Consider the following 13,845-nt stretch of genomic DNA (forward strand, 5'->3'; position numbering starts at 1 on the left):
CCTTCCAACTGAATAATTTGAGGATTCCATGGTTGGACTAGATGGTCCGTGAGGTCCCTTCCAACTTAACAATTCAAGAATTCTATAGTTTGACTAGATGGTCCGTGAGGTTCCTTCCAACTCAACATTCTAGGATTCTATGGTTTGACTAGATGGTCCGTGAGGTCCCTTCCAACTGAACAATTTGAGGATTCCATGGTTGGACTAGATGGTCCGTGACGTCCCTTCCAACTTAACAATTCAAGAATTCTATAGTTTGACTAGATGGTCCGTGAGGTCCCTTCCAACTCAACATTCTAGGATTCTATGGTTTGACTAGATGGTCCGTGAGGTCCCTTCCAACTGAACAATTTGAGGATTCCATGGTTGGACTAGATGGTCCGTGAGGTCCCTTCCAACTTAACAATTCAAGAATTCTATAGTTTGACTAGATGGTCCGTGAGGTCCCTTCCAACTCAACAATTCTATGATTCCACAGTTGGATTAGATGATCCTTGTGATCCCTCCCAACTCAACAATTCTATAGTTCTATGACCAGAGCACCGTGTCCTGCTTTGTGGGTCCCTGGTCGACAGCTGGTGGGCCACTGTGTGAACAGAGTGCTGGACTAGATGGACCCCTGGTCTGATCCAGCATCAGGGATGTTCTTATCCACACCTTACATCATATCAATATGACCCCATTATGGTAACGAATATCCCTCCTGCACATTTACACCTCGTAGCACACACAATGGTATCTGTTGTGGTAGTACAGAATAAAACCTGGGAAATAATGCTAGGAAAGTGGTATATGGTATGTGCCCAACGCCAGGTACAGACACTCAAAACTGCCTGACTGTTGGATGGGGTTTCTCACCAGAGGGATGGAATCCCTATATACCAAGGCTACCCATCCCATCGCCCTGGCCTTCTAGTCAAGCGTCTAGTCGCACAAGAAACCCTGGTGGACTCATTTGAGAGAGATTAACTCCTTCCCATTCATCCAACCAGGTTTCAGTGACACAGGCCAGGTCAGCATACTCTTCAGCTATAGGGTGAGAGACCCAAAATCCGAAACAGCCCCACCCCATAAGTGCCCCTTAACAGTCCTGCCCTATGTCTCGGAAGGAGCTTTCTCCACCCAGCCCTAAAACGAGACTTCCAAAGCTTATCGGAGGCACAAAACTCTTCCCTCTTGCAAAAAAACAACAACCCTGGGATCTGTTCCAATCGCTTCTCCTGAAATCGTGCTGGATCTCCTTTAAGAGTGCTCAGGGTGAGAGGAAGAACGAGTTTCTTTTCGGCTCCAAAAACCACCCGTTTCCCAGGGGACTGGCAGGAGTCATATGCCAGGTGAATGCTGTTTCTCCCCCCACAACGCTCCCAGGGGCCTCCATGAGTATCGCCAGCCCCTCCTCGATTTTCACAGAGTGCCGAGGACGTGACGGCTCAGGTTCGTTCGTTTTTTTCCACCTCTTTTCCTCTCGAGTGCTCTTCGGAAAAGCCTGCGCGTCAAATTAAACTCGAGGACACTCACAGCACACAATGCCTCATTAACCACTAGGGCTGCTTGCCAGGCTTGCCAGGAAGCGACAAAGGGAAGGAAACGGACGTCCAGAGCAGGCCGCGAGGAGGACAAAGGGCCCCGGAAGCCACGGTGGGTCTCCTCCGGGTTCCCAAGGGCAGGTGGTGAGAATCCCAAATCAACTCCCGGCCAGGCGGGACCGGCGAGCGCACTGCCCATGCGCGACCCGGAATCCCAAGCACTGTCACGGAAGGCCTTCCCGGAAGGATCCGGAAGAGGGTGCGAAATAAGTCATGGTGGCCATGCAAGTCGCTACTGATCCAAACACTTCCACGCTGCCTCCTGTCGAGATACTTTTCAGAAGCCAGGCAGTTCAGTGCTCCGTGGCCCGAATGCAAATGCGTGAACACACAGGGCCCTATGTTGGCCCTGAATTCAGTCATGTTTCTTCTCGCCAATCCCTGCTCAATTTTAAACTTTTAAAAAAATCACCCTGTGAGGTAGGACAAGCCGAGAAAGACAATGTTCATCTCCAATGGCGACCTGGACCTGAGTGAGGACGAATAGCCAAGCCCAGCCTTCCCCCTCCGGATGTGTTGGACTACAAATCCCATCGTGCCATGGCTGGGGTTGATGGGAGCCGTAGTATGGTGGTTGAGGAAGGCTAGACTAGCAATACCACACTAGCCCAGAATATCCACGTGACCAATGGAAGAATAAAAAATGCAATGGACTGGACCTCTTTTTCATAACTGGTGTATAGGTAACCATACTATTTCTATAAAATTATCACCAGTATTTCTACAGCGGTCAAAGAACCTCCCTGACGTTATCTCAGCAAACCTTACAACAGCCCTGTAAAGTAGGCCAACGTTCATGCCCCCATAAACATACTGGGCATGTTTAGCCTTGAGAAGAGAAGGCTGAGGGGAGACACGATAGCACTTTTCAAGTCCTTGAAAGGTTGTCACACAGAGGAGGGCCAGGATCTCTTCTCGATCCTCCCAGAGTGCAGGACACGGAATAACGGGCTCAAGTGACAGGAAGCCAGATTCCAGCTGGACATCAGGAAAAACGTCCTGACTGTTAGAGCAGCATGACAATGGAACCAGTTACCTAGGGAGGTTGTGGGCTCTCCCACACTAGAGTCATTCAAGAGGCAGCTGGACAACCATCTGTCAGGGATGCTTTAGGGTGGATTCCTGCATGGAGCAGGGGGTTGGACTCGATGGCCCTGTAGGCCCCTTCCAACTCTGCTATTCTATGATTCTATGAGTACCAGGGTCACCTCCACCATCACAAGTTTAACAAGGACTGTGTCACAGGTAACAGAGAAGACCCTTCTCTGCCTGAGACCAGTCAGAACAGGTTAACGCTGGACTAGATGTGCAGAATCCAAGCTGGTATTAGGCCATTTCTGCAAAAAACCCGCCCCCCACAACACAACAAGCCCACCTACTTGAAGAACACCAGCCAACAAGCTAGGAAGATGACGATATGGAAAGTCCAGCTAATACGGACTTTTGCAAATTTTGACTTGGCCATGAGCCAAGTGGAGTGGGTACATCCTTGGCCACAGCGGCGTTTGAAGACATTTAGGGTATTGACCAGCACTTGCTTAAACCAGAAACCTTCCCTTACTATCCAAAACACCAGCTGTACACTGACCTCTTAAACGCACACACACACCACGGTTCCTCACACACAAGGGGCCCATTCAGAAGACACCTTAAACCATGGCTCTAACCATGGCAGTTAAGCCAGGAAGCCAGGCTGCGTTCAGAAGACACCTTAAACCATGGCTTTAGCCATGGTAACTAAGGCTTTTTGCTTTATACACCATGGCTAAAGCCATGGTTTAAAAGTGTCTTCTGAACACAGCCTGGCTTTCTCACTTAACCACCATGGTTAAAGCCGTGGTTTAAGGTGTCTTCTGAACACAGCCTGGCTTTCTGGCTTAACCACCATGGTTAAAGCCGTGGTTTAAAGGTGTCTTCTGAACACAGCCTGGCTTTCTGGCTTAACCTCCATGGTTAAAGCCGTGGTTTAAGGTGTCTTCTGAACACAGCCTGGCTTTCTGGCTTAACCACCATGGTTAAAGCCGTGGTTTAAAGGTGTCTTCTGAACACAACCTGGCTTTCTGGCTTAACCTCCATGGTTAAAGCCATGGTTTAAAGGTGTCTTCTGAACACAGCCTGGCTTTCTGGCTTAACCACCATGGTTAAAGCCATGGTTTAAAGGTGTCTTCTGAACACAGCCTGGCTTTCTGGCTTAACCTCCATGGTTAAAGCCGTGGTTTAAGGTGTCTTCTGAACACAGCCTGGCTTCCTGGCTTAACCACCATGGTTGAAGCCATGGTTTAAGGTGTCTTCTGAATGGGGCCAATGGCATTTAATGCAGACACTATGCACTATCCAAAATAAAGGTATCTTTCTGGATGGACTCTGCATGCCCTGAGATGGGCAGAGGATCTCCAGAAGACAGAATTATGGAAGCAGGTGGTCTCTCATGGGCCTAGTGTGGCGACAGGTATACTCATGGCCATCCACCCACCTTCTAAATCCGCCATCTTGCATTCACTGCCTGCGGTCATGTCATGCCCTCACATCCATCAACCTACTTACCTTGCGATGCAGTAGCTGAGGTTGGAGGCCCCCGCTGCCTTCGATCTCATACCGGACACTGTTGAAGAGCGCCACGCCGTACTGTTCCTCATAGAACCGGCAAAACTCTCCAAGGACCTTCCCGGTCTTCTCTGCAACGCGAAGAAAGAAATATACGAGTTAAGACAGAAATGCGAGGAAAACCCTTTGAAAGGGGAAAAAGCGAGATCCCATTGTGAGCAACAAAGCCAGATGAAGAAGACCAATAATTCCTCTTTAAAATGGAGGTTCCGGGGCAAAAGGCTTCATTCCAAGCGCCCCCGGGGGTATTTTTTTTGCTGCTACACCTGTTGAACATTCACAGGAGCTCTGAGAGTCCAGGATGCAGGCCGATGTCAGTTTCCATCATGCAGCCAACAAGGCAAGTGCAATGGATTCCCGCCATTGCCCCAGGGCATCATGGATAACCTGGCTTCAGTTGTCCATGCTCTGGTAACCTCCAAGTTAGATTACTGCAATGCGCTCTACGTAGGGCTGCCTTTGAAGACGGTTCGAAAGCTGCAGCTCGTGCAAAATGCAGCGGCCAGATTGATTTCGGGAACCAGAAGGTTCGACCATATAACACCTGCTCTGGTCCGCTTGCACTGGCTGCCTGTATGTTTCCGAGCCCAATTCAAGGTGCTGGGTTTGACCTATAAAGCCTTACACGGCTTGGGACCACAATACCTGACGGAACGCCTCTCCCGACGTGAATATACCCGGTCACTACGTTCTACATCTAAGGTCCTCCAGGTGCCTACTCCGAGAGAGGCTCAGAGTGTGGCAACGAGGGACAGGGCCTTTTCAGTGGTGGCCCCCAGACTGTGGAACGATCTCCCTGACGAGGCTCGCCTGGCGCCAACACTGCTATCTTTCCGGCGCCAGGTTAAGACTTCCCTCTTTGCCCAGGCATATGGCGGCACATCTTAAATCACCCACATGTTTAGTTTTTAACGGTTTTTAATGCTTTATGTGTGTGTGTTCTGTGTTTTAGAGTTTTAAATTTTGTATACTTGTTTTTATCTCAATTTTAGAATTTCTGTAAACCGCCCAGAGAGCCCCGGCTAAGGGAGTGGTATGTAAGTGTAATAAATAAATTAATAAATAAATTTGATTCAAGATGTATATAAGACATCACTTCTTCGCATTCAGAAATGCTTTACCTGATTTTCTTTGGGTAAATTCATCACCAACAACAGAAAAATCAAGCAACTTTGCCCAGGGGGGCTCAGAGTAGCCCCCCTCAAAATCATAGGCCCATGCCAACTGGCCCCACTGCCCCCCCCCCCCGCCCCGCTGCCCAGCCCTGCCTGTACCCTTTTATTTCTCCTTCGTCCCGCCTTCAACAACTTGGGGGGAAAGTCAGGATGCAAATGTAATACATAAATCAGAAAGGAAGCAACAAAGAAAAAAATGAGCTAAAATACACTGCGCTTTGGAACAAGACCATCCTGCACCTTAGTAAACTCAATGCTCCATGGCCATGTTGGCTGTGAATGATGGGAATTGTAGTACCACGCATGTGGTGGATGCCAGGCTTGGGGGAGATGTCTAACCTTGCACTGCCTCTTAGGTCACTAGGAGTACAAATCATGCAGGGCGTTGTTGACCGACGGTTTTGGGACTTTTGAGTGGGTTCCCTAGAAACAGTTCGAAGAAAAGAAAAGAAAACCACAGATCTTGAATGTTGGACGAATCTCCTTATTTAGCATTTTTGGCCTCTTCCGGGAAAACCAAAATCTCCCACGACGAAGGCAGGAGGTTACGCCAATACAGTGCAGGACATGGAATAACGGGCTGAAGTTACAGGAAGCCAGATTCCAGCTGGACATCAGGAAAAACTTCCTGTTAGAGCAGTACGACAATGGAACCAGTTACCTAGGGAGGTTGTGGGCTCTCCCACACTAGAGACATTCATAGAATCATAGAATAGTAGAGTCCGAAGGGGCCCAAAAGGCCATCGAGTCCAACCTCCTGCTCAGTGCAGGAATCCACCTTAAAGCATCCCTGACAGACAGCCATCCAGCTGCCTCTTGAATGCCTCTAGGATGGGATTGCCCACAACCTTCCTAGGTCACTGGTTCCATTGTCGTACTGCTCTAACAGTCAGAAAGTTTTCCTGATGTCAAGCCGGAATCTGGCTTCCTGTAACTTCAGCCCATGATTCCGTGTCCTGCACTCTGGGATAATCGAGAAGAGATCCTGGCCCTCCTCTGTGTGACAACCTTTTAAGTATTTGAAGAGTGCTATCATATCTTCCCTCAATCTCCTCTTCTCCAGGCTAAACATGCCCTGTTCTTTCAGCCTCTCCTCATAGGGCTTTGTTTCCAGATCCCTGATCATCCTGGTTGCCCTCCTCTGAACACGCTCCAGCTTGTCTGCATCCTTCTTGAAATGTGGTGCCCAGAACAGGTATGCTTTAGGGGGGATCCCTGCATTGAACAGGGGGTTGGACTCGATGGCCTTGTAGGCGCCTTCCAACTCTGTGATTCTACGATTCTATGATAGAAGTTTCCAGGAGCCAAAACTCAAAAAAACAGCATTTCCCAAACTCGCAGCGCTCCGTCGCTTCCCCATCTCAACGATTTTTAAAAATTGGCAGCGATAGGAAGGAAGAGGCGTGGAGTGGCCCACCTGTTGGGGTGCGGTCTTCAACAGGTGCCCAACTATGCCGAACTTGGAAGAGTGTCACGCCCTGGTATTTCTGCATCAACGGTTGGCCTAGGCATGTCTTCCAAATCGAAAAGAGACAAACCCCGTGCAGCAATTCCGACACGGAGGTTATCAGGCTGCCGCCTCTCAGAGGAAGTCGTCCCAAAGCAGATTTCAGAGCAGGTGGAGCCCAAAGAGTCTTGCCGGAAAGACACAGCCGGTTGTGTGGAGACACACAGGCGCAGGCCTCCTCTGTGGGCTGCTACGTGGGATCAAAGGAGCCTTGCATGGCGCCCTCTGGATGTACTGGGCTACAACTCCCATCATCCCTGGACAGCACACCCTGGCCACACACGAGCCTTTGCCCATGTGGGAGCAATGAAATTGAATCCGTTGTCCACGTTGTTGCTTTTATACAAAAGATTACAGAGACATTATTGTTTGACACCAGTTTAGAAATTCATGCTCTTCTTCAGTGCTTCAGGGCCACAGGGCACAGAGACACGATCGAGGCTTCTGCAAAATTCTTTTTGAATGCTATGAGAATAAGGTCTCTCCAGAATTGATTCTGCTGCATACTTTTCAAATCTGTATGTAATTTTGCCCTACTCTCTTGTATGTGTAAAGTCTGGTCGGTGACCGTAATAAAGTTGATGATGACACCAGCAGTGGTATCAGCATTCAGTTTGGGAATAAAAGCTCCAGATGGCTAAGAGACTGGACTGAATTTTTATTTTATTCATTATTGCATTTATATCCCGCCTTTTTTTTTCCTCCAAGGAACCCAAGGCGGCGTACGTAATCCTCCTCCTCTCCACTTTATCCCCACAACAACCCTGTGAGGTAGGCTGGGCCGAGAGTTTGTGACTGGCCCAAAGTCACCCAGTGGGTTTCCATGGCCGAGTGGGGACTAGAACCCGGATCTCCCGACTCCCAGTCCAACACTTTAGCCACTACACCACACTGGCTCTAAATGATCCACATCTCTCAGGCTTGGCCGCTATCCCCGCCTCTATCTGCAAATACAGGGATGATACCGACCTGTCGAACAGGTTTGGTATCATGAATGTGATTTTTTAAAATTGTTTTCCTTGATGTTTTACCCGCCTTGGTTTTTATGGGGGTTTGGGGAAGGGCATTTTTATAGTTTTGTCACGTTTTATTATACTTCTACTATTGTCAGCTACCTTGATCACTGTTTGGAAGGAAGACAGCTTCCTTTGAAATGCTATACCAATTGCAAGTCTTCAGATAAATTTGTTGAACCCACAACCTCCCTAGATAACTGATTCCATTGTCGTACTGCTCTAACAGTCATGAAGTTTTTCCTGATATCCAGCCGGAATCTGGCTTCCTTTAACTTGACCCTGTTATTCCGTGTCCTGCACTCTGGGAGGACCGAGAAGAGATCCTGGCCCTCCTCTGTGTGACAACCTTTTAAGTATCTGAAGAGTGCTCTCATGTCTCCCCTCAATCTTCTCTTCTCCAGGCTAAACATGCCCAGTTCTTTCAGTCTCTCCTCATAGGGCTTTGTTTCCGGGGCCCTGATCATCCTGGTTGCACCCTTCCAACTCTACTATTCTATGATCAGTCTCCATCCGTTTTCGTATTCCTTCCGAAGTCTTCCAAGCCAAACAGCTGGCCCTGCACTTCATGGTAGCACACGCCATATGTCAAATAAATGCCTTTTGCATCACTTTTTTCTGCTCCCCACTGCTACCACTTTATCCTATTTAGCTCCAGTTGGTGGATCTTTGGGTCCCAGTTGTTTTTATTTTTAAAAAAGCAAGTAGATCCCACGGGCCCATCCCCGATCTATGTGATGAACAAGGGCGCATTAAGACTTGCTACGGCCCTAAGCCATATCAGTGCTTTAAGGTGGATTCCTGCATTGAGCAGGGGGTCAGACTCGATGGCCTTAGAGGCCCCTTCCAACTCTACTATTCTATGATTCTAAAATTCATAGGCCCTGTACTATAACAATAAAGAGATAAAAAGTGTATTACATTATAATAGAAATGGTAATGAAAGGGTACCACCCAGCATTAGGGGGTGCATGTAGTTAAATGGTGTTAGATAACCTTTCCTGAAGATGTGTATGGAAAGGAAAGGAACCTCTCGTGCAAGCACTGAGTCATTGCTGACTCTTGGAGGGACGCCAGCTTTCGTTGACGTTTTCTTGGCAGGCCTTATAGCGGGGTGGTTTGCCGTTGCCTTCCCCGGCCGTTATTACCTTTCCCCCAGCTAACTGGGTACTCATTTTACCGACCTCGGGAGGATGGAAGGCTGAGTCGACCCGAGCCGGCTGCCTGAGAACCAGCTTCCGCTGGGATCGAACTCAGGCCATGGGGAGAGTTTCAGCTGCAGAAACTGCTGCTTTACCGCTCTGCACCACACGAGGCTCATGAAGATGTGTATAAGGGCACTAATAAAGTAAGTCAATTTGAATTTCTTTTAAACTGGCTCTAGTCTGTCCTTATTGACTCCAATGCTAAATGCTGTGTTGCCACGCTTTCTCAATATAAGGCAACTCTGCTATAAGTCACACCGGACTTTCCAACGTATTTAAGCCAAAGCAATTTCCGTAATAATAATCCATCTTTGTTACCTCCAACATATTTAGAGGCCCTAAGAGCCTGGCTTGGCTTATTCCTAAATTCGGCACTGCCGACGGATGATACTGTGTTCATAGCCACCACCCTAGTTAGGAATCCGCTCGGTGCGGACACAGCCCCTACTGCATCGAAAAGGAGGCTCAGGGAGAGGGCAAAGTATGTACCACAGGGGGTGGGCCAAGGGTGCGAAAGACGACGCACGCTCAACCACATGAAGTCATCTCAAACAGGCAAGCACCAGTTCCGCTTTGTGGGGGATCCCGGTTCCTTACCAGCTTAGTCACAGCGTGTGTTTTTTTCCTAACTGACCTCACAAGGGCTGGGGGAACTGTATTTTCTACAGAAAGCTGGAGGGTGATTCATAGCCCAAAACTGCAAACCATGCAGGGTATATTTAAAAAAAGAAGGAAAAAAGCCAGAAGCAAACCATGATCCACCTCCAGTACTGGTTATGCAAAACCAGCAACACAGCACGGTATAATAGGAGGCATGCACAACCCAGGCCGCCCCCTCCCCAAAGAATGCCATCTCAAAACAAGCCTCCCCTGCCCAGGGCCACGGATGTCAGCGAGAGATCCAGATGCCAGGACTGCAAATCGTAAGGACGCTTCACAGATGTTTTCTCCTCTTTCTCCCCTTTAGACCAGCGCGGGACCCTCACAGGCACATGCAGGCGAAGAATAAAAACGCAAACTAGGAACTTACGTGGACTTACTCGCGCGGCGGCTTTATGCACCTTCATACTCCGCCCAAATCCTGGTTTGTGCGGCCACGTGCCCGGCAATAGCCTTTGTGTGCTTAAAGCAGGTGATGTGTTTTTCCACCCCACAGTTGCACTGCATCATGGGCTTGTGTGTGTGTGTGTGTTCCAAGATCAAGAGATGTGTTAGTCTGTTGCACGAAGCGGCATCGCCAGAACTTGAATACCGCCACAAATGTACCCAGAAAATATTATTTATTTATTTATTGCAATTATATCCCACCTTTTTCCTCCAAGGAACCCAAGGCAGCGTATATAATCCTCCTCCTCTCCATGTTCTCCTCACAACAACAACCCTGTGAGGGAGGCTGGGCTGAGAGTCTGGGACTGGCCCAAAGTCACCCAGTGGGTTTCCATGGCCGAGTGGGGACTAGAACCCGGATCTCCCGACTCCCAGTCCAACACTTTAGCCACTACACCACACTGGCTCTAAATGATCCACATCTCTCAGGCTTGGCCACTATCCCCGCCTCTATCTGCAAATACAGGGATGATACCGACCTGTCCAACGCTTTAGCCACTACACTACACTGGCTTCTATGAATTGGCCTCTTTAACATACAAGGACTGGGTTCAGACAACACGATAACCAATGGCGGTTTAAATAGTCGACGGTTTCGTTATTTAACCCACCGTGGGTTACCGTGTTGCGCGGAGGGAGGATTTTAACCAATGGTTGGCTATCTGGCCGAAATAATCAACGCAAATAACCAATGCTATGAACCACTGTGTTGTGTAGAGGGCACCTAGTTCAGATGGCAGGATAGATTTTCGGCAGCAATGGCTGATGGGATACTAACGGGAAGACCGGGGGGGGGGGGGGAGAGAGAGAGAGGTGGACGACGACTAACAGTCAACTCAACACAATCCTAATGTACACCACAGCCAATTATTATCATGTTGTGTACCCCCTAGATGAAGAACGGTTGAGTTGATTGTCTGTCATGTTGTCCAAATGCAGCCAAAGTGTGTCCTGGAAGGAACTCCATTCCTGAACATGTTTTGGGGTCGTACCACTCTTCCCAAATCCCTCCTCAAAATTAATTTTCTGTTTCTATTGGCAGATTAATTTTCTGCCGATAGAAACCAAACCTAGTGTCGCAGTAGGGTTTTATCACCGACTGAATCCATACCATTATGGAAGGCAGGCAGGGGGCTACCAGGAGCAGGGCCTTCTCTGCTGTGGCACCCCGGCTGTGGAATGAACTCCCTAGAGAGGTTCGCCTGGCACCTACGTTATATTCTTTCAGACGCCTTTTTATTCTCGCAGCATTTTAACGGCCTATAATTTTAATTTTAACTTTGCTGTTTGAAACTTTTAAATTTGTATTCCTTCACGGCTGCTGATTTTATCCTGGTTGTGCTTTTAGATGGTATTTTCAGATCATGCTTTTATACTGTTTGTTTTTATACTTTGAATGGTTTTAATTTGTGTGAACCGCCCAGGGAGCTTCAGCTATTGGGCGGTATAGAAATGCAATGAATAAATAAATAAATTATGTACATTCAATCGAAACTAAGCCAATATACACCTCTCATTATCATTTCCCCACTTTCTCCGGAACATCTCCGCGGTCAGCATTTTAGATTGTATGCTCTCTGGGGCAGGGGCCTCGCTTTCCCTCTTTGCTTATTTGTCTGTCATACTGCTCTAATGGTCAGGAAGTTTTTCCTGATGTCCAGCTGGAATTTTCCTGATGTCCAGCCAGAATCTGGCTTCCTGTCTCTTGAGCCTCAGGTCATTGGTTCAATTGTCGTACTGCTCTAATAGTCAGGAAGTTTTTCCTGATGTCCAGCCAGAATCTGGCTTCCTGTCTCTTGAGCCTTAGGCCATTGGTTCCTTTGTTGTGCTGCTCTAACAGTCAGGAAGTTTTTCCTGATGTCCAGCCAGAATCTGGCTTCCTGTCTCTTGAGCCTTAGGTAACTGGTTCCATTGTCGTACTGCTCTAACATTCAGGACGTTTTTCCTGATGTCCAGCCGGAATCGGGCTTCCTGTCACCTGAGCCCATGATTCCGTGTCCTGCACTCCAGGATGATCTAGAAGAGATCCTGGCCCTCCTCGCTCCGAAAGGAGGGCCCTCTCCCACGTTCATACAAGCCACGTTGCAAACGACACAGGCCTCCTCCTTCCCCGTTTTCCACACGCGGGCCTCCAAACTTTTGACGCGCAATAGGTGCCAAACCCAATAACCAGACTAGCAGGTTTGGAAACGAAGGCCTCTTGCCAACGGAGGGAAAGAAAAATAGCTGCCACCCCCTCTTTTCTCTCTCTCTCTCTCTCTCTCTCTCTCTCTCTCTCTCCCCCTAAAAAGAAGGAAAAAAAGCATGTGAAAATGAATACGCTCTTTAAATAGCCGCAAAAGTGGCTCAACTCAGTCAGCTGACCTGGCAGCAGGCAGCGATCAGGACGTAAGTGTCAGGATGCTGTGGCTGAAGCCAGGCCCAGGTTGAAAGAGGAGGAGGAGAAGAAAGTTTCTGTCTTTTCCTGTTCCAAGTTTAAATAGCAACCTAGTTCTGCCTCTGAGCGCTGCATACATTCTTCCAAGAAACTGAGGCTGGGTGTTCAGTTTCCAACCGACCTTTCCGCAGTCTGCACTCAAGGCTGCTTACAAAACAGAGCTTCACTCTGGTGATCAAATATCAGCCACACAATGGTAAAATAAATTTTAAAAAAACCAAGCAGAAATTAATAATCCAAACGACGACAAACTCCTAAAACCAGCAGCAGGATGTATGTTGTTCTATCAGGGGTGGGGAAGCTTCTGGCCCGCCAGGTTGTGGTTGGACTGCAACTCCCATCAGCCCCAGCCAATGGTGGGTGTGTAATGGGAGTTGCAGTGCAACAACATCTGGAGTTTTACAAAAAGCTTGGGAACGTAAGACAGCCTTCACCTAGTGTATACTACGACCGCTATGCCAAATGCGTATTTCTGGGGAGATTGCTCCAAAGTTATGGGGCCACCACAAAGAATGCCATGTCCTAAGTTGCCATTCAGATCACTGCTACTCAGAACTTAAGTAAAACAGCTATGCACAGGGCTAGGGTGACCGTATGAAAAGGAGGACAGGGCTCCTGTATCTTTAACAGCTGCATAGAAAAGGGAATTTCAGCAGGTGTCATTTGTATGCATTGAGCACCTGGTGAAATTCCCTCCTCATCACAACAGTTAAAGCTGCAGGAGCCTTCCCCTCCCTAGAGTGACCAGATACAAAGGAGGGCAGGGCTCCTGCATCTTGAACTGTTGTGATGAAGAGGGAATTTCACCAGGGGCTGCATGCATACAAAGGACACCTGCTGAAATTCCCTTTTCTATTCAACCGTTAAAGATACAGGAGCCCTGTCCTCCTTTTCAGATGGTCACCCCACACAGGGCCAAGTGTGTGACTTGCTAACAGGACTGGCTGGAGCAGCAGGAAGGCTCACGGCATCTGTTCCTCTACCCACAAGGTTGAAAAGAAACCATGTGTGGGTGGGCAGGGAACTTTGTCATCGGCGTGGGCAGGTGACTACAGGTAGGTGAGTATTTGAAGGCAACAGTGGCAAATTAAATTAAAAAGTAAAGACGGATCCACAACCCCAGCTCAGGTGTAACGAATGTTCAAGTGGGACACCCGTTTATCCCATGACCCCCGGGATTGGGAATATCCCAATCGGAATGTTGCCCGATT

The 13,845-nt window shown here is 48.4% G+C and overlaps 1 protein-coding gene across 1 annotated transcript in view; it reads right to left on the reverse strand.

The window, feature by feature from the left end:
* Positions 1-13,845, reverse strand: part of NIBAN2 (niban apoptosis regulator 2) — a 413,466-nt gene that overhangs the window by 360,827 nt on the left and 38,794 nt on the right. The window contains exon 2 of the mRNA XM_063144774.1: positions 4,131-4,261. Within this exon, the coding sequence (XP_063000844.1) occupies positions 4,131-4,261 (131 nt within the window). The remainder of the gene's footprint in view (positions 1-4,130; positions 4,262-13,845) is intronic.

The sequence above is a fragment of the Elgaria multicarinata genome, chromosome 19 (genome assembly GCF_023053635.1).
Source record: "Elgaria multicarinata webbii isolate HBS135686 ecotype San Diego chromosome 19, rElgMul1.1.pri, whole genome shotgun sequence".
In the NCBI taxonomy this organism is placed as follows: domain Eukaryota; kingdom Metazoa; phylum Chordata; class Lepidosauria; order Squamata; family Anguidae; genus Elgaria; species Elgaria multicarinata.